Here is a 17,880-nt window from a genome sequence, read left to right on the forward strand (position 1 = left end):
CCAAAGTGTGATTTCAGGTCGTTTTGAATGTGTGAAAGTTCATCTACAGCAAACCTGGTGACGTTGGGTCATAGCTCTCCCTCGGAAGAGATATCAGTGGCCGCGTTTTCGTGTGCTAGAGCTATAACGCTATCTTTATAGCTGAATTGCTAACATTGTGCGCCAATGGCTAACAGAGCAATCGCTCAAGTAAAGATTGAACGTCTCTTGAGGATTGTTTTAGGGCAATTATGTCCAATCGTGTTGTAGAGGAGAATAATTGTATGGGAAGAAGGGGGCCACAATGAGAGAATTGACTGGCTGATCAAGGACAGGTTGTCCCCGTGTCCTTTTTTTTGTCCTCGCCGCTATAGATGGGCTCGCATGGAGCCTTTTATATTTGGCCTTGCTCCCTTGACATCCGTTTCTACCAGCCTCAATGCGGAGAGAAACGGAAGTACGGGCGTTTGCCGAATGAGCTTATACTAATTCACCATCGTGGACAGGTGCTCTCCATAGAAAATGTTCCTCTGTTATCCGAAGCTCTCAATTCTGGGAGAAACATGCATAACAAGGCGCTCTTAGTGCCGGAAATACCCTTATTCCCCGACTAGCGTCAATGCAATTCGTGTCGCCCCGAGAAGACGCAGAATATGTCCTAAGCTTTATTGCTGCTGTCCTGCTCAGTCTGTGGAGGAGGCATCATCAAGGTGCGCTATATAGTATCGATAGTGTTTGGACTGGTAGCATCGAGAAAGTTTAGCAAGCTGGGTGGTAGTGATCTCGATGAGAGTCTCGTGAGAGAGCAAGCCACATTAGGCAGCAGTGTTAATCTTACTCCATATTCCGTAAGGAGTAATGTTTGGCTTCTAAGCCTTTCCTGGCAGGGCTTCTTTTGATATTAGTGGCTATTATTGGGCAGCATTAAAAAGTCAGAAGCTTGTCTGATCAAGATTCAGATTCTGAATCCCTAGCCTGAAAAAATGATTGGTTCCAATGCTCTTATTACATGCTATAATCAACATTGATTTAGCTAATGAGAATATGTATCCCGGAGAAATATTGTGAGGCTATCATTATCTATAAGCATTAGGGGTACCTAGGCAACCTTGGAAGGTGTGGTCTGAAGTCTTGTCCAGCACTTTCCTTTTCCCTTTCCTCTTGAATGCCCATCTACATACATTCTGAGACCCCCCGTACTCTCTTCGCCTTCTGTGAATCTCGCTACAATTCGAATAGAATTCGGAATGGTTCTGACTTCGAGTCAGCTCGTGTTCGCAACTTTACCCTCGCGGGTCTTAAACATTCTGATCAGCCCAGGAGGAGATGGAAATCTGCTAAGCCAAGTCGATGATATTTTTCTTCCCACAACTGTACACAAAGAGTTCACATTTTTCTCCTTCGCTCTCATTTCTAGTCAGCTTTTCATGTCCGGCCTAGTAAGCATTGCTCTGCACAGGTGGCCCTCTTCCTTCTTGTTGAATTACCTGATTCTAATTGATTTTTAACAAGTTTCGTTATCTTCTTGGCCATGCAGTAACGACATTTTTGATCCTTGAGATTGCTCGAAAGGATGGGTCTTTCTCGGATCAAGAAAGAGGAAACAACAAAAGACCTCTGACTTTCAGGTCCATCTACCAGGCCATACGTCTCATATACGGTACACAGGGTCTTGACACATTCTCTTATGCATTTGTGATGGCTATTGTTTATCAGGTTACCCATTATGCGATCAGAGTTTGCTTGGAAGCTACAATTTTCGGACATGAATTGCTGATACCACTTGCATACGCCTGCTCCTCTGCTCTCTTATGCAAACTTCATTTGATCTGGACTTGTGCTACTATCTCAGCGCATCCACCTCGACTCTCTTCTTTGAAAAATGCACCCCAACGGAAATGGATACACTTAGCAGTCCCCAGTTTCACCTACGGGATATGTCAAGCCTTGATGAACGAGGTCCAGAGTCTAATGCAAGGGTCAATGGTTTCTTCCGAGGAAATGCCGATATCCACAAGCAAGCGCGCCGGTGCCGAGATTCTTGCAGTGATCATCATGCTTGCATTCCTGTTATTCGGATTACTCCCAGCGTCTATTACTCTCATATTGACCGAAGCAAGCCTTTTACCGGACAAATTGGAAACAACCATTCCTTCTCCGACAAAGGAACGTGGATCAACAATTGCAGAGCTGCTTGGAGGAGAAAAGGCCCCTACAGGACTTGCTGCATTTAGTAGTGCATTGAAGGGTTTCGGCGTGCCTCAGTTTTTGTGGCTGATTGAACTTCATCTGAAGAAGTGTTTTATCCAGATAGCATTCGAGGTGCTTACTATGCAAATTATTCTCGGCATTATTTAACTTCGATAATGACAATAAATGTTTCAATTTGATAGTAGGTCAAATTTGGGTCAATCATACCGATGTTTAATGTTTACTCCATCCCAGTGAAAGTCAGATCAAATTAGGTCCTAGACAACCGGGCTCATAACTATCGAACGATACGGACCACAGTGAGCTAATACGAAATCATGAGAGTGGAGATCAAAAGGCAAAGATGAGTGCAATGTATGGGTGGACGGTGTTGCAACTTGCCCTACTTCCCCGGATAACAACTCAACCAGCGCAAACGCAGAACCCGAGACAATAGTCCCGAGACAACAATCCCGACCCGGTACCTCGTCGCCGGGCCAAGACATGCATACCCGCACAAACGCTGTGGTCTAGAAGCCCGGAGTAGAACATGTGATCTAGAAATGTGTACCTACCCGACTCATAGCGTGCGTGTCTTGGGAGATGTCGGGTAGAGTTGTTTGCCACTTGATGGTTACATACTATGTATGTCTTGTGGCTTGACGAGAAAGAATTTCTTTGCATTTTTTTACTTCTAGTTCCTGGCTTTCCCGAAACATGGTCTAGGCGTGGAAATGTAGAAACCCGATGTGGATTTTTGATATATATGCTGTGTAAATATACCGTATTTAACAATGGCTGGTTTTTATGCGGTGTAAAATTCAATTCTTAAAGTATATTCATACGAATCCATGGATAGAGCTATGCTTTACTACCTAGGTATACATAAGAAAATAATAGAAACGCCGTAGAGCTCTAATGATAGGGGATGATACATCACTATGTCGTCAATGATTCCAAAGTTGCCCTTTTAGTGAATTTCTGGAACAATCGAACCTTGAAATACGAAGATTACATTAAAGAGAAAATTACAGGGAACTTATTCAGGGATTGATGACATTGATGAAATTTGCATGGTATGGTATTGATATGTTGGGGGATATAGCTGCATGCGGAAATGTGTAAAAAACAAAAAGCATCTTCGCGTCATGGCGCAGATGTAGAAGGAATCTAGTCTAAAGGGGAAAAAATTCGAAACCACTGACCATCCATATTGTAAAAAAGTAGGAAGTAAATCTCAATCTTTTCTCAATTTGATAATCCAAACCGAAAGGATATCAGAAGTCCTAGAGCCCAGAACCCAGAATTTCAAAAAAGGCCAAAATTTAAGGGCCACATGCATCAAGTGGAAAATGGAAAGAAAAGAAGTCTATGAAATGACATGATAGGGAAAAAAAAAACAAAAACGCCACGGAAGAAAACCTTCTCAAGCCCAGTATCACATGTTTTTCGAGTTTCGTTTCAGCGTGAAAAGATCGGGGGTGACCAATCAATCATTTTTTTACTCAATAGCGGAGGCACCCTCGCCGTGAGTGACGGGGTTGACCTTGGGGTTCCACTTGAGCTTGAAGTCGGCGCCGAGCTCCTTAGCGACGGCAGCCTTGACGGCCTCGAGGACGTTGTTGAAGACACCGAAGTTGGCAGGGCTGTTGGGGTCGTTCTCGCCCTCCTTGCCCTGGAAGACACCAGTGCGGACCAAGCAAGTGTTCCAGCCGTACATGTTTCCACCGATAATATCGGAGGCGGGGTTGTCACCAACCATGTAGACGTTCTCGGGCAGACGGGAGACGCCGTGGAGCTCCTCCATCCAGGACTTCAACACCTCGTCGGCGTAGGTGTAGGTAGCACGCTCGGGCTTACCGTAAACCACACGCTCAAGGTCGACACCGGTGAGGGTCTTGTACTGTGCCTCAACGGAGATACGGAAGGCACCCTGGGTGAGACGGGGGAGACCCTTGTGATCGGTGGGCATGAGAAGATCACCCTGGGAGAAGTAGATGGGGATGCGGGTGGCGACAGGATCCTTGGCCTTGGTCATGAGCTTGCCGTCCTCGGCGAGCAGGAGATCCATAATGACCTGGAAATCGGTCTGGTAGTCACGGGAATCGGCGAAGACCATGATGGCGTCGAACTTCATCTGGGAGAAGTCGCGGGGCTTGGCCTCGGCGCGCTCGGCATCGGTAAGAGTGGCCCAGGGAGAGATGGTGGGGTCCCAGGCGAGGAGATCCTTGGGGTGAACGACGGTCTTGAAACCGTAGTTCTCGGCAACCTCACGGATCTTGAAGCCTTCACCACCAAGGACCAGAACGGTATCGTAGTACTCAGCCAAGGCCTGCATGGGAGTGTGCGATTGAATGAACTGATCGGTGGAGATAGGCTGCTCGAGGATTTCAGAGAGCTGAGCACAGCGAGCCTCCTCGGTCTTACCACCACCGTTGGTGAGGAGAATGTGGGGGATGCGGATGCCCAGCTCGTTGTCGCCGTTGAGCATCTTGAGGGCGACCTTGGCCTCCTCAATGGCGTGGTTACCGTGTGCCAGCACACCATCGATGTCGAAAGCGAAGGCCATGTTCTTGGCCTTGGCAGTCTTTTCCTTGTTAATATCCTGAACCTGGGAGGCCAAGATGTCCCGGGAGACTGAAGGAGCACCGCGCTGCACAGATGAGAGGCGGGACATGCGAGGGGAGCGGGGGATAGGGAGCGAAGTGCCGAAGGAGTTACGCGAGCCCCGGCGGTCCTTCATGGAGGGAGACAAGCTCAGGTTGTGCATGAATTGAGCGGCATCACTGATAGCACTGCGGGTGGCGGGGATCTCGACGGTGTTGCCGCCGGCCGCGGGGATGGTGAGGCCAGAAGCCTGACGCTCCCGGGGAGAGAGAGTAGCGTGGGGATCCTGTGCGCGGGGATCCTGGGCAGCCGGGTCGACCGCGAAGTCAGAGTCCTCGAAGCGAGGCATGATGAAGGTATTAAATGGAGGGGCGGAAGTAGAAGGGTGGGGTAAGCTTCTACTAGGGAGTCACTGGATTCAGGACTCTAGAAAGATTTGAAGTGAGAAAAGGAGAATGAAAAGTGACTGATAAGGAAGCAAGATGGTAAAGGAGGGATTTGATGAGAGTATATATAGAAGCCATATCTGATACCGGACTCAATGGGGACAAACGAAATTGGTATTTTGCCATTGAGGTTACGAGGGATCCACTCACCGGGTATCATCCCTAGGAATTATCGTCATCATTTGGCAAGATATAGGGTGGACCGTTTCTTGCAATTGAGACAGGCTTGTATAGGGTACCTGCGTCATTGTGGCTGATACAGTGTCTCGCCATGTACCCAGTACACGGGACGTTCTCCTTCCCGCCGAAATTGAATCAGAAAGGTCTTGATTGGATAGGACCAGACTTGCTATGAAGCAACGCAGCACGCCGAGTGGGTAGGAAGGGCCTGAGACGGACGGACGATTGGACTGGAGCGCAGTTCGCCCGTGGACCCGACATGAGATCGATGGAGCCGATGACGATCAGGTCAAACGCTCAAAACTTCGTTGGTGATGTCATGGGAGGTTTGAAAATTACCAGTGGTAATTTTGCTTTATTTTTTTAATTATTCATTTTAAATTATTTTCTTTTCTTACATATTTCACTTCATTTTTATTATATATTCTATTTTCTTTTCATTTTGTCAGGGGATGATCTTCAATTACAGGGTTCCTGATCGACATATAGAAAAGGAAAGTAAGGCTAAGTTGCAATATCTCAATATGTATATACAAATATATATTATTGCATACAATTCAAAATTCAATTGAAAAATAAATTTAAACAAAATTATCTAATTCCAAGGTTCTACCCCTCCAACCCCTCCACCCCACTTCCGGCATCGTCATCGCTCCCTAAGCTTCCCCCACTCTTCTATCTTCTACTTCCAACAGCTCCTTTCCTCCTTCTGTTTTCTAACTACTCAACATTGCAATCATGTCATCTGGAAAGACTTTCACATTGAACAACGGGGTGAAAATCCCTGCCGTTGGTTTTGGTACCTTCGCCAGCGAGGGCTCCAAGGGCGAGACTTACGCCGCCGTCACTGCTGCCCTCAACACAGGCTACCGTCACCTTGACTGTGCCTGGTTCTACCTCAATGAGGATGAGGTCGGTGATGGAATCCGTGATTTCCTCAAGGCCAACCCCTCCGTCAAGCGTTCAGACATCTTCGTGACCACCAAGGTCTGGAACCACCTGCACCGTTACGATGACGTCCTCTGGTCCATCAACAACTCTCTCGAGCGTCTGAAGCTCGACTACGTTGACCTTTTCCTTGTCCATTGGCCCATTGCTGCTGAGAAGGATGGTCAGGAGAAGCCCAAGATTGGACCCGATGGAAAGGTAAGAGAAGCTTACCCCGCAATGAGCACACGAGCTCCTAACTAACACGTTATAGTACGTGATCCTCAAGGAATTGACCGAGAACCACGAGGAGACGTGGCGCGCCATGGAGAAGCTGTATGCCGATGGCAAGGCTAGAGCCATTGGTGTGTCCAACTGGACCATCCCCCAACTTGAGGCGATGGCCAAGTTCGCCAAGGTCCAACCCATGGTCAACCAGGTTGAGATTCACCCCTTCCTGCCCAACGATGAGTTGGTGCAGTACTGCTTCGCCCACAACATTCTCCCCCAGGCCTACTCGCCTTTGGGCTCGCAGAACCAGGTCCCCACAACGGGCGAGCGGGTCAGCGAGAACAAGACCCTGAACGCCGTTGCCGAGAAGGGCGGCAACACCCTCGCCCAGGTTCTGATTGCCTGGGGTCTGCGTCGTGGTTACAGTGTCCTCCCCAAGAGCTCCAACCCCAAGCGCATCGAGTCCAACTTCAAGAGCATCGAGCTCAGCGATGCCGACTTCGCGGCTGTCAATGAGGTGGCCAAGGGCCGTCACTGCCGCTTCGTCAACATGAAGGATACCTTCGGCTACGATGTCTGGCCCGAAGATTCTGCTAAGGGTCTCTCCCTTTAGATTTTGTCTTGATAAATTTACAGAAAGACGAAAATAATACCCCAAAACGGGGAATTTGGGTGGAAATGATTAAATGAACGGACTACGAACCCTGTTAGATGAATTGGACATACCATTGATCTCACTCTCTGTTTCAGCTGTACCGTAAATTGTTCAACCTACTATACTCGGGATGTTTTGAGCCGCTTTTGACTTGACACTAAACACCCAATCTCACACACCGGCTGCCACAGCCTTTCATTCCGTCCAAACCCCCGCCAGGATCCACCTATCAACAATGTTTACATCCAATGAACGAGACGAATCAAAACTAAACCAACCTAGAATAAGATTACACCTAATTTTAAGAGAATAATAGTAATATAAGACAATCGAAAAGGGAAACTCGCAAAATTTGCAAAAGACCCTTTCGGTTGTAACATTGTACCTAACATCCTCGACCAATGAGCAAAGCAAATCCCTCAAACGAGAAGAAAAAATAAGGTAAAAAAAAGAAGCACCCGAGGACAACCCGTAGGGTTACACTGTGCCTGACAAGCTAACACCTTAGTCGGAATATAGTATTACTAAAGCGGCTATAGATGTACATACAACCGTTGTATACATAATTTGTATACTACAATGAGTTTCCAAGGTTCAAAAAATACTCTAAGCGGATAGTACAGGAGCAGTGTGCTCCGAGCCCTGCGGACGATGTCATCTCGCGTTGACTTGTGGCTCTCGGAAACCGCTGCGCCACTCAAGGGGCTTAGCGTTCTCGCGCGCTTACCGCATTGGGTCTTAGCGTTGATGACTACTCTTCTATCCGGGAGATGTCGGATGTGTATTTGGTTATGGAATATCTAGAAATGGGATGAGATACCGATGTCTAACACCGACATGCCGAATAAGGTAATGAGTCTTTGATTGGGTGGTCAGAGCACATTGGTCTTTGTGATTTGTGTACATTTCATTGAATGTTGCTTAGCGCGTGAGTTTTTATTCGCTATTGGTTTACCCTATGTATTGTAACAGTATACTGTTCAATGTTTTTCCATTCGGCCGATCAGTGACGGGATTCAGTTACTTTGTATGTTGGGATTTAATGCCTCATTTCTTTGGTAATGAAACACTTTGACTTTTTATTTGAGACTTTTGCTTCGGGTTCTACGATGCCGAGTGAGATCGGGAATCCCGATTGAGCCGATAGGGGAGGGACTTCGGGGGATTGCATCAAAGTTTGATAACCTGTTTCCTGGCCTATAATAAGGAGGGTCGTGGGTGTTTATGGCATCTATGGCATCTATAGTATACGAATACTGCATTATTGGACTGCACGGTTGGGGTGGTGCAGGCTGATTGAGTATCCATATTGGACATACTCATAGTACAACATACGTAGTCGCTGCGTGGTGGGATATCATATGAGATACAACTGCATCTACAATATACCTGTATGAAAGACGCAAACCCCAGCGCAGTCAACTTGCAGACTTGCTCTGGGCCTTTTGCAAATATCAAAACAATGAGATCAGCATGTATCAGCTATCAGTACGAGGAACAACCTTGGCAGCCACCAATATATCCATTGTATGATTGGAAGGTACAATTGGAGGCAACTCATTTGAAAAAAAAAAAAAAAAACATATGCAAGCCACTGCATGAAGGATCAACGGAACAGACGTGCACCGCTGCAATATTGTCCACGGGTAGAGCCTAGAGCTTATCAATGCGGTTAGGTGCATAAGCTAAGAGCGCGCAAATATTCGTTTCAACCCGAAGGAAGTCAGAGAATGAGAACGGGAAAACCTTCCAAGATTGGAATGCCTCTCCAACAATTCCCGAGGCTTGGAGGGGCAGCGTGGCGCAACGGCACAGACGTCACTCTGCATAGGGCAGGTGAACCGTGCAGCTACAGATCTTATCTTGATCAAGATGAAGTGAAAAAGTTTCAAATTCATTAATGTATACATGAAAGAAAAATGAGAAATTGGTATCTTAAAGCACGAGCAACTCGGATAAATAAAGAGTGTCAGAATGGGAGGGTATAGAAGGACCAAAGACGCAGGGCATAAGAGTCGTATAATGCAATGAGAATCGCAGCATATTTGGTGACAATCAAGATCTCGACCGAACGCGCCGAGCCGTGGGCGTGCACCCTGCGCTCATTTGAAGCATACTCTGTCGGTCTCCGTCATCTGTGCTTTTTGAGCTGCGAGTAGGAATACCACTGACGAAAGCCTGATCCGCAGTGGTATTGGCACCCTTGGAGGCTCGTGCGGGAAGCCTGGACGAGATAGGCGATTTGGGTGCAAGCTTGCGGCGGCCCTTGGTAGGTGTGGAGGGGGCAGCAGCCACGGCGTCCGCCGAGGCTGCCGAGGCTGCAGGAGGCTTGCTTGTGCTGCGACTTCCAGCCTTAACTGGAGTACCAGACCCCAAGATACCCGAGTCACCCAAACGCCTCACCCGGCGTGAGCGTGGGGTTACAGTAGCAGGTGCAGTAATCGGGGCGGTTGGACCGCTCTCGGTGACCCCACTATCGGCACTATCATCTGCCTTTTGCGTTTGGCTACGACTGCTGCGATGGCCGGACTCTGCTTTCTTCGCCGAACGCTTGCTTTCTGGTCGCGGGCGAGGCGTTGCGCCCACGTCATTCGTGCATCGGTCACCCTCCTCTTCATCTTCCTGGTCGTATATTGGTTCTCTGTACTCTTCATACTCGGCCATACGCTCCTCATTCCACGACACATGCTTTCGCGGTTTGGTCAGCCCACGGAAGTTAGTGTCCTTGTGAACTGAGCCCTCATTCTGTGAGTTTTCCAGCTGAAGCTCTTCCTCGCTCGACTGTTGAGCCAGAGCTTCTAGGGCGACCATGGGAGTTACAGATTTGCCCTTGTTGAACCGGGTATTGCGCTTGGTGGCCATGGCCACCTGCTGGGTCTCAGTCCGCTGTAGAAATACGAATTCTGTCCCTTTGGCTCGGCGAAGTGAGATAGTGTTGCGCATGTTAGGGGTGCTCGAGCCCTTGGCACGGGTGCTTCGGCGATATGCAGGGCTTGCAGGAGCTTGTTCTTCCTTGATCTCTTTGGGGATGATATCCTCCTGATCATCGGCACCACGCTTGACGTCATATTTGCTAGGTGAGATTTGCAGCTTGACAGGTGAAGGTGAATTGGTTGTCAGTTCCACTAACACACGGCGTGATGGCGGTGTTGAGCATTCAACTTCTGGTGACTCCCCCGGGCTGGAAGACGTTTCCGTTGATTTCGCATCTTCAGGATGCGTGGCCTTGGCGGCCCGCTTCGCATTTGCTCTGAATAGGAAGTCGTTGAGCAGCTCTGCATCCTCTCCATCCAAGGAGCTTCGCAGTGCCGATCGTACCAGCTTGATCTCCTGCTCTTGCGTCAGGTCTTGCACGGACTCTGTGGTGGACACTACAGTGGTCTTGTTCTCTCCTGCTTTGTCGATCACAGTAGGCGCGTCTTGGCTGGATGGTCTAGACTGTAGATCCTGCACTGTCTTTGCATCGGATGCTGGATCGGTGGCCATAACATCGCCAACATGTTTGGGCGTGCCCTCGGGCTGGTTCGCAGTGAAACCAAACACCTCATTGGAGCCATCTTCATGGATGTTGAAATTGAATTCGGGCAGCTTGCCTGCAAATTATTAGATGAAAGGTCTTTCTCAATGCGGGAACGCAGGATGCAATGCGTGATGTACACGGCTCGCATGATATAGAAGGGTACTTACGTCTTTTCCGAGACGCCTGCATCTCCCATTTAGTCTCCAGGAAAGACCGGCCACGTTGCTCAGCCTCGGTCTCCTGGTCTGCCCCGGGGTCAACACACTGGCGTTTCACGCCGCGCTGATAATCCGAGTTTTTAGAGGCGCCGATCCCCGAGGTCTGGGCTTCTGTCGCCGTATTCATGCCAGTAAACGGAAAGCGAATGCGCTTCCACAGCTTTCGTGTCTTGTCTCCGGCCCGGACAGGCGTCGAAGGTTTGCGATCCCACAGTCGCGGCAAGGCGCTCAGGGCTTTGATAGGCGTAAAACTGAAGGAACTTTCAGTCGGAGGGTTGGCAGAGCTGCTGGCGCGTTAGACAGTTTGTGTTAGTTGAAGTCTATGTGGCGTTGTGTCTCAACGCAAAGGGGGAAAGAGGGGAAGCCAGGAGACCAAACCCCTGACAGGCACAAATGATGCTTTTGATACAAAGGAAACAAATATTGGATCCAAAGAAAGAAAGAAAGAGTTGACATACCATGCTTGCGGCGAGGGAGGGTGGTTCTCCATGTTTATTGACAAGCGTGGAATGTGTCAAAGCCGTTGGAATTCGATTTAGCGAGGTATGAGTAGCTTAGATGAACCAAGTAACCCAATTTATCTAATATAATGCAAGAAAAAAATATGTAAATCAAAGGATGCAACTGAGCGTGTGCCCCTCAGTAAAATGTCGGTTTGTCGTGATGGATGCGAAAGTGAAGCGGGCCGTTGTGGTTTTGCTTTGATGCCCTTTGACCCGTTGCCCTGCCAACGACCGCATGGGAGAGTCTTGGACATGGCGATCACGAAGTATAGAATCTCATTGGAACCTTGGAAGTCGCGTGATGTCTACTAATTCAATTACAATCATTGCCATAGATCAATAAGTGAAAAATTTGCTCTATATCTCGACTATATATCCTGGCCAACGAACGTACTGGCAATCTGCTAGCCATGCTGCAAACTTCCATGGAGGAAAACCCACGAAAGAAAGCAGGTTGGAATCATATAATGACTCAGAGAGTTTTTTGCGTCTCACAGACCTATATCCCTAAATATCTGACGTTTAATGTCTTTCTGGCAAAGCCATCTACAATGGTATCAAGTCATGATGCTTCCAGGTAGCATGGAATGAGCCCAGAGTAGCTTTCTTCTACACTGTGGGGCACTGAATTGAAGCAGTTCCGCCTACAAATATCCCCAACGGGTGAGTAAAGACTGTCAAATCATCGTAGACTATATGTATCCAAAGAACCGCAAGCTTAAGAATCAAGTCGTATCTCATTATTCATATCTTATACTGCTCAGATGGCAGACGGTTTCCGAAAATGCAAAGACTCATAGCAACTTCTCCGCCAAGTCACGTTCATCAAAAGGGTCCCCGAATTCATCTGAACACAAGGCAGCCAGTCAGCACACTACAGAGACACCCATGGAAGGAACACAGCCCAAGCAAAACCAGATAGATATAGAAAGCCACATACCTAGCTTGAAATCTTTATCAACGATATACTCCATAGCGCGCTGGTAATCCTCTTGAGCACGTTTGCTCTTCCACGCCGCAACATTCGACTCAAACGTCTTCTCCGCAGGCTGTCCTCCACTGTGTTCCAGTGCAGTCCCAATATCACCAACAGAGGCGTCAACCTCTTGCTTTGTCTGGGAGCCGGGAGGGGAAAGCTCCGATACGTCAACGCCAGCCGAGGAAGCTTGATTGGTGCCGGTCGGAGTGCGGGCGCCGGTTCTAGTACCGTCGTCGGGGCGGATGGAGTCGACAGAGGAGGTCATTGTAGAGTCGCCGTCTGGGTCTTTGGGGTCTAGTAGGTGTTTGTTAATGGATGTAACTCCGGGTTTGTTGTTTGTAGCAAGGAAGAAGAGGCGGGTGCATATGTGGAGCGCTATCGATATCGCCGGGCCCACTGTGTTCTCTCGGCTACATCGTATAGCTTTGAGGAAATAAGGAAAACCTACCAATCGCCATTGTTAATCGGGAATTGTCAAATGGTTTAGATGGACGAATTTGTAGTTTCAAAAGTTCTCAAACTTCAAGCGGGGAGTGGAGAGAGATCAACGGTCGACAGGCGGTGGCCCCGTCTCGCATGAATTTTCTTCTTCTTTCTTCCCCAGCTATATACTACATGAACATACGAACTATTAGCCTTTGTTATTAGGCTACATATTTTCATTAGATTTGTTTTTGATATCCCTCTCTATTCTCAATCCTGCTCTGTCATTCCGTGTGCAATGAGCGCAAACTCCGGTGCAGTTCCCGATGCCTGGGAAGATTCATGGGAGAACCAAGCAGATGTATGTAATACCAGAGGACTATATGACATTTGAGACAGACACTAGTCTGCCCTTTAAGTCTACTCAATGCTTGCAAGCTATGAATGGCATGCTGATGGTCATCGCTCACAGACACTCGACTCCAAATCTACCCCGCCGTCCGAGAAGAAAGTCTCATCCAAGGTGACCAAGGCGCAACGCAGAGCGGAACAGGCAGAGTTCAATCGCCAGCTATGGGCTGAAGCGTAAGTTGCAATCGCCACCTAGCTCCTATCGCATTTATGTGGGTTGTTCAAGAGACTGAACTGGGTTGCAGCGAATCCACAGAAACATTCCACTTCGTCGAAGCGCGCGCCGATGTCCCCCTTAAGCAAGACTTCAAGCCCGCGGTTACACTATTGAGTCGGAAACCTCAGCTTGTGACAAGACATTCATCATCCTCGAGAACAATTACTGCCGCGGCGGCTGGACTTGGCCGACTCGGACTAGATGATGACGATGACTCGGACGATGACACCAAGCCGCCACAGCCAACACCTGAGGAGCGCCATGCTATTGCACTGAAGAACCGGGAGGAGAAGCAACGGAAGTACGAAGAAGTACGCGAACGTCTGTTTGGAAGCCCATCTGCTACAGCTTCGGGTACCTCGTCGCCCGGCAGTACGACCCCGCCTCGTCAAACCTCTACAGGCGAGGGCAGAGGGAGAGGCAAAGGACGTGGTGGCGGAAGAGATCATCAGAAGAGAGATTCCTCGTCGACCTCGAGCAAATCCAAGCATCTCTACGATCCCTCCACTGCGGCTAAGTCAAATGCACCCTCCCTACAAAGAGGTGGCCGTCCGCAAGTTGAGCGAAGCGGTTCCGACTCTCAGGCTCCACAGCAGCCAGTGCGCAGTCCTCGAGGCCCTGATGCAAGTGGAAGGGGTGGCTTCAATTTCAACAGAGGTGCTCGAACAGGCTAATGTACATTTGGCCAACATCTTCTCTTCCCAGGACACTGGTCATCCGATACATTTCTTTCGATATCAAGGAAGGCCTCGTCCTGCGTTAATTGCATTTGCGACCTGGGATGTGTTTGGACGGTTCTCTGTGACACGAGGTGTTAGCAGTCCCATTGAAAAAAAAAAAAAGGCATGCGATACTTACGGGCATATCGCTCATAGCTGTCGTGGTACAGGTCATCCGTGCTAGTTGTCGCTTGCACATGCTGGTCGGTCTCGATTGCATCCATCCAAGAGGCCAGTCTGCTTCCCTCCTCAGCATCTGGCCATCCTCGGTATGGTTTCAGGACCCGCCGCAGCCGAATGATCCATGGGGCAGCTTGAACGTCCACAAGGGACATACGCGGGCCCATGAAGAAGGGCCCCTTGGGATGCGCCACTTCGAGCAGCTTCTCCATCGCGTCTCGCAGCTCCTGTGTCTTCTCGATCTGTTTCTGTTGATCCTGCTCTTGTAGTACGCGGTAGAAACTCGGCACGATATGCCGATTGACCTGGAGGGCTATCAGTAATGATCACTAGAGACCTGTCTGTCTACTTACATGATCCGCCCACAACCGACAATGGGCACGCAGCTTTGGGTCTGCTGGAAGCATTGCCGCTCCTACGCCTAGATCCTCTAGCTACGATGGATTGGTCAGTGAGGGAAATGGAGAATTGACTATGCGGTTTTCTTACATATTCCAACAACACGTTGCTTTCATAGCACCCCCAGTCGTCGTGCCGCAAAGCAGGAACCAGCCCTCTTGGGTTCACCTCTAACAGCGACTGGGGCTTCTCGTACGGATCCACTTCGATGTATTGGTATGGGATACCTTTCAGTTCCAATGCAATCCATACGCGTTGAACGAAGGGGCTTTAAACATGCAGGCCAGGTCAGTACAAAAAAGCTTTGGCCATAACGAGTCAAATCTGAGGGGATCTCACCAGAAGCAGCTCCCATATAGCTTGAGATTAACATCGGCAGAGTGTTTGATCGCAGTTTCAGCGGCCAGACCCGTCGCTTTTGTATGGTATGACTTTTGGCCTGTTCGAGACATAACTCGGTCCTATTGTTCTGTGTCAAAAGCTGCACAATTCAAAAAGCTAGAAATGGAATCAAAATGAAGACTTGATCTTCGGTATGTGAGAAGTATGAAGTCAATGTAGACTTGTGACGTAGCCGGGATCATGCGGGGATACTTTAAGTTGTGCAAATGAACAGAAAACAGGATTGACATACCGCTCTCGTCCTTTTATCTTTCTTTTCCTTCAGAACGTATCGTTGGACACTACTCTTCTTGACACGATCACTCTCTTCAAGCGTATGTTGATGACCGCCACTCACACCATCATTCTTCCCGTTGGCACCATTGCCATTCACCCGCTGTATGGTGAAATATCTCCCACCATTTGATCCCGGATGATTTGGTGGTAAGCTAGGGTTCGGCGTGAGCATACCGAATGTTTGGACATTTCGGATCGCGGGATCGTCGTTCAGAGAGAAAGTGTACATGCCAGGTAGGATGTTGGATGGCAACGGCTCGACTGGATGGGTCATATTTGATATTTCAGACATTGGAAAGTATTCCACGACTTTGATTTTGACATGGCAGAGATCCCGTTCTCTGGCCGTACGCTTGCGTTTCTTCTTTTCTGGATCATCAGATTTGGGCGTCCCGGGGGTCGTCCTTTGAGTCGACAGTCCCAGTAATGGGAGACGAAGGGTTTACGCTTGTACCGCTGGGTTGAGCGATGAGAGTATACATTGTCAACATGGGGGAAGTAGGTTTGGAATCTGTAAAAAAGTAGGTGCAAGTCAGCCTCTCAGTAGGGTAGAACAAAGCCCGGTAATGGGATCTGCATACTCCTCTTCGCTCAAGGTGATCATTTCATCAACATTGAACAACCTATCTCTCCAGTAATCTAGATGTGGAGGGTTCGGGACCACTTTGAAGCCTTGCAGCTCTCCAGGCCCAGTGAAGGCCACCGGTTCCACGGAGCCAGTATCTAGCTCGATAAAGTCCGGTTGAAACGGTTGACTTGGGGATTGCATCGTTGTTAAGCTGTTACTCTGAGCTTGATGCGCGTTGCTCCCCATAGCTAGCTCGTTTGGGGACAGCGACGCTTGAGGCGGCATTTGTCCCCCAGCACGATGCAACGCCCCGCTTATATTTGCTGCATGGGCGACACCATTGTTGTAGCCCTGCGATTGATGCAAGCCACTGGAGGATTGCCCTTGCGGTTGTAAGTGCGAACCAACTCCATTACTAGGGTGACCTTGGTGCGATTGGAGCTGGGTGGATGAAGACGTGATGAAGTTGTTCGACGCGTCTGGTCGTGGAGGACGAATAAACGCATGTGACGCATTCTGAAGCTGTGATTCGGCTTCGGTCGGGGGACGGAATGGCCCGAAGGGTTGCGATTCCTCAAATTGGCCCAACTGTAGGTTGGATTGGTCATTTATCGGCATAGAAGGCCCTAAGCGGGGCGATGAAAGTGGCAGCTCAGAGTCCATCTTGTAAACAACCTCGGAATATTAAGTTGTGGAGAGGCGTGCTGCTTTTGAGGGGAAGAAGGACGGTTGAAGCGGCGTTGTGGGGTTAAAGGAAAGCTCGGATCATTATGAGTTTCTCAGGTACAAACATGTTTGGAAATTTATGAGTTCTCTTTTTCGAAATAATGATACATTTATTCTTTTTCAAAGATTAGGACATCGAGATATTATCATTTATTCGCATTGAATCCGTGCAATATTGATTCCAATGAACAGCACTTCGAGAGCTTACAGACCCTTGCCATGTTTCTTCGCTGCCTCCGAATTCTTGAAAGGATACCCCGTCGTTCTCTTGTCTGCACCCGTACGGCGACTGATCCTCCCATGGCTGCTAGCAAAGAGCATGCACCACAGCCCAATGGCCGCAATACTAGAGTATCCAGCGACACCAACAGTAAAGAGACCCGATCCACCAGAAACGTACCAGGTATACGCATAGAAAGCACATGCGCTATGGAAGATGGAGGTCACTATCAGAGTTGGCACAGCGTATGGTGCCTTGGGATCGTCCTCCTCTGCTGTCACAGACTCCTTGATGTCGGATGTCAGAGGAATGGAGCCGGTTAGCATCACGGTCAAAACGGCGATAGTAAGCAGGCTGAAGCCGAAGCATCGGGCGAAGTATAACTCCATGGCTTTTGGAAGGCGAAAGGTTAGCATGACTCCTGAGTGGGTGCGCGCGGCACTTCAGGAGGTGAACCACATACGGGAAGCAGGCCGAGTCTCATCTAACAACATGGTGACGATCATGCTTGGTCCGAGAATCAGAGGTAGACTCTGAAGCAACAGCCATGCGGCCGTCGAGTATGTGTATGCGCGAAAGACCTGCCCAGTTAGTTTTCAGGTCCGGTTTCGAGGTCTATCTTCCATTAGAGGCAGCAAGAGTATTGGCTCACATCCATGATGGCAGTTCGCCGGTGTGGATTTCAATGATACTGAGGTCTTGCGATGTTGAAGTAGCTCGCGTTTAAATTGGTCAAATCCTGAGAAGACAGAGCTTCCAAGCGATCTTTTTTAAGGCTGAAGCATTATAAGCAAGTGACGTCATGCAGGTACAGCGCTGTTTGACTTGTTTGCAATTCAACCTCTACTACATATCCCAGGTTATGGAAAAGTCGTTTTCACAAATTAGATCCCTAAGGAACATT

The 17,880-nt window shown here is 48.8% G+C and overlaps 7 protein-coding genes across 7 annotated transcripts; 3 read left to right on the top strand and 4 right to left on the bottom strand.

Moving 5' to 3' along the window:
• Positions 1-1,929: 1,929 nt before the first annotated feature.
• Positions 1,930-2,337, top strand: N7517_006878 (uncharacterized protein; the record flags this gene model as incomplete). The annotated part of the gene is made up of 1 exon (XM_056724608.1): positions 1,930-2,337. One exon carries the CDS (start codon positions 1,930-1,932, stop codon positions 2,335-2,337), a length of 408 nt encoding a protein of 135 aa, XP_056580858.1.
• Positions 2,338-3,670: 1,333 nt separating this feature from the next.
• Positions 3,671-5,125, bottom strand: N7517_006879 (phosphatidyl synthase; the record flags this gene model as incomplete). Its single annotated transcript, XM_056724609.1, has 1 exon — positions 3,671-5,125. The coding sequence occupies one exon, from the start codon at positions 5,123-5,125 to the stop codon at positions 3,671-3,673; it is 1,455 nt and encodes a 484-aa protein (XP_056580859.1).
• Positions 5,126-6,140: 1,015 nt separating this feature from the next.
• On the top strand, positions 6,141-7,173 carry gldB (putative glycerol dehydrogenase (GldB); the record flags this gene model as incomplete). Its single annotated transcript, XM_056724610.1, has 2 exons — positions 6,141-6,548; positions 6,604-7,173. 2 exons carry the CDS (start codon positions 6,141-6,143, stop codon positions 7,171-7,173), a joined length of 978 nt encoding a protein of 325 aa, XP_056580860.1.
• Positions 7,174-9,270: 2,097 nt separating this feature from the next.
• On the bottom strand, positions 9,271-11,443 carry N7517_006881 (uncharacterized protein; the record flags this gene model as incomplete). Its single annotated transcript, XM_056724611.1, has 3 exons — positions 9,271-10,808; positions 10,903-11,240; positions 11,412-11,443. 3 exons carry the CDS (start codon positions 11,441-11,443, stop codon positions 9,271-9,273), a joined length of 1,908 nt encoding a protein of 635 aa, XP_056580861.1.
• An 807-nt stretch (positions 11,444-12,250) lies between these two features.
• On the bottom strand, positions 12,251-12,893 carry N7517_006882 (uncharacterized protein; the record flags this gene model as incomplete). The annotated part of the gene is made up of 3 exons (XM_056724612.1): positions 12,251-12,303; positions 12,397-12,729; positions 12,884-12,893. 3 exons carry the CDS (start codon positions 12,891-12,893, stop codon positions 12,251-12,253), a joined length of 396 nt encoding a protein of 131 aa, XP_056580862.1.
• Positions 12,894-13,156: 263 nt separating this feature from the next.
• N7517_006883 (uncharacterized protein) lies at positions 13,157-14,160 on the top strand (the record flags this gene model as incomplete). Its single annotated transcript, XM_056724613.1, has 3 exons — positions 13,157-13,219; positions 13,331-13,443; positions 13,515-14,160. 3 exons carry the CDS (start codon positions 13,157-13,159, stop codon positions 14,158-14,160), a joined length of 822 nt encoding a protein of 273 aa, XP_056580863.1.
• Positions 14,161-14,223: 63 nt separating this feature from the next.
• N7517_006884 (glutathione S-transferase family protein) lies at positions 14,224-17,482 on the bottom strand (the record flags this gene model as incomplete). The annotated part of the gene is made up of 10 exons (XM_056724614.1): positions 14,224-14,285; positions 14,345-14,690; positions 14,739-14,819; positions 14,875-15,052; positions 15,124-15,245; positions 15,419-15,866; positions 15,917-15,973; positions 16,044-16,656; positions 16,969-17,367; positions 17,440-17,482. 10 exons carry the CDS (start codon positions 17,480-17,482, stop codon positions 14,224-14,226), a joined length of 2,349 nt encoding a protein of 782 aa, XP_056580864.1.
• Positions 17,483-17,880: the final 398 nt, after the last annotated feature.

Source organism: Penicillium concentricum, assembly GCF_028827145.1.
Source record: "Penicillium concentricum strain IBT 3081 chromosome Unknown utg000002l_segment0_segment0, whole genome shotgun sequence".
Lineage (NCBI taxonomy): Eukaryota > Fungi > Ascomycota > Eurotiomycetes > Eurotiales > Aspergillaceae > Penicillium > Penicillium concentricum.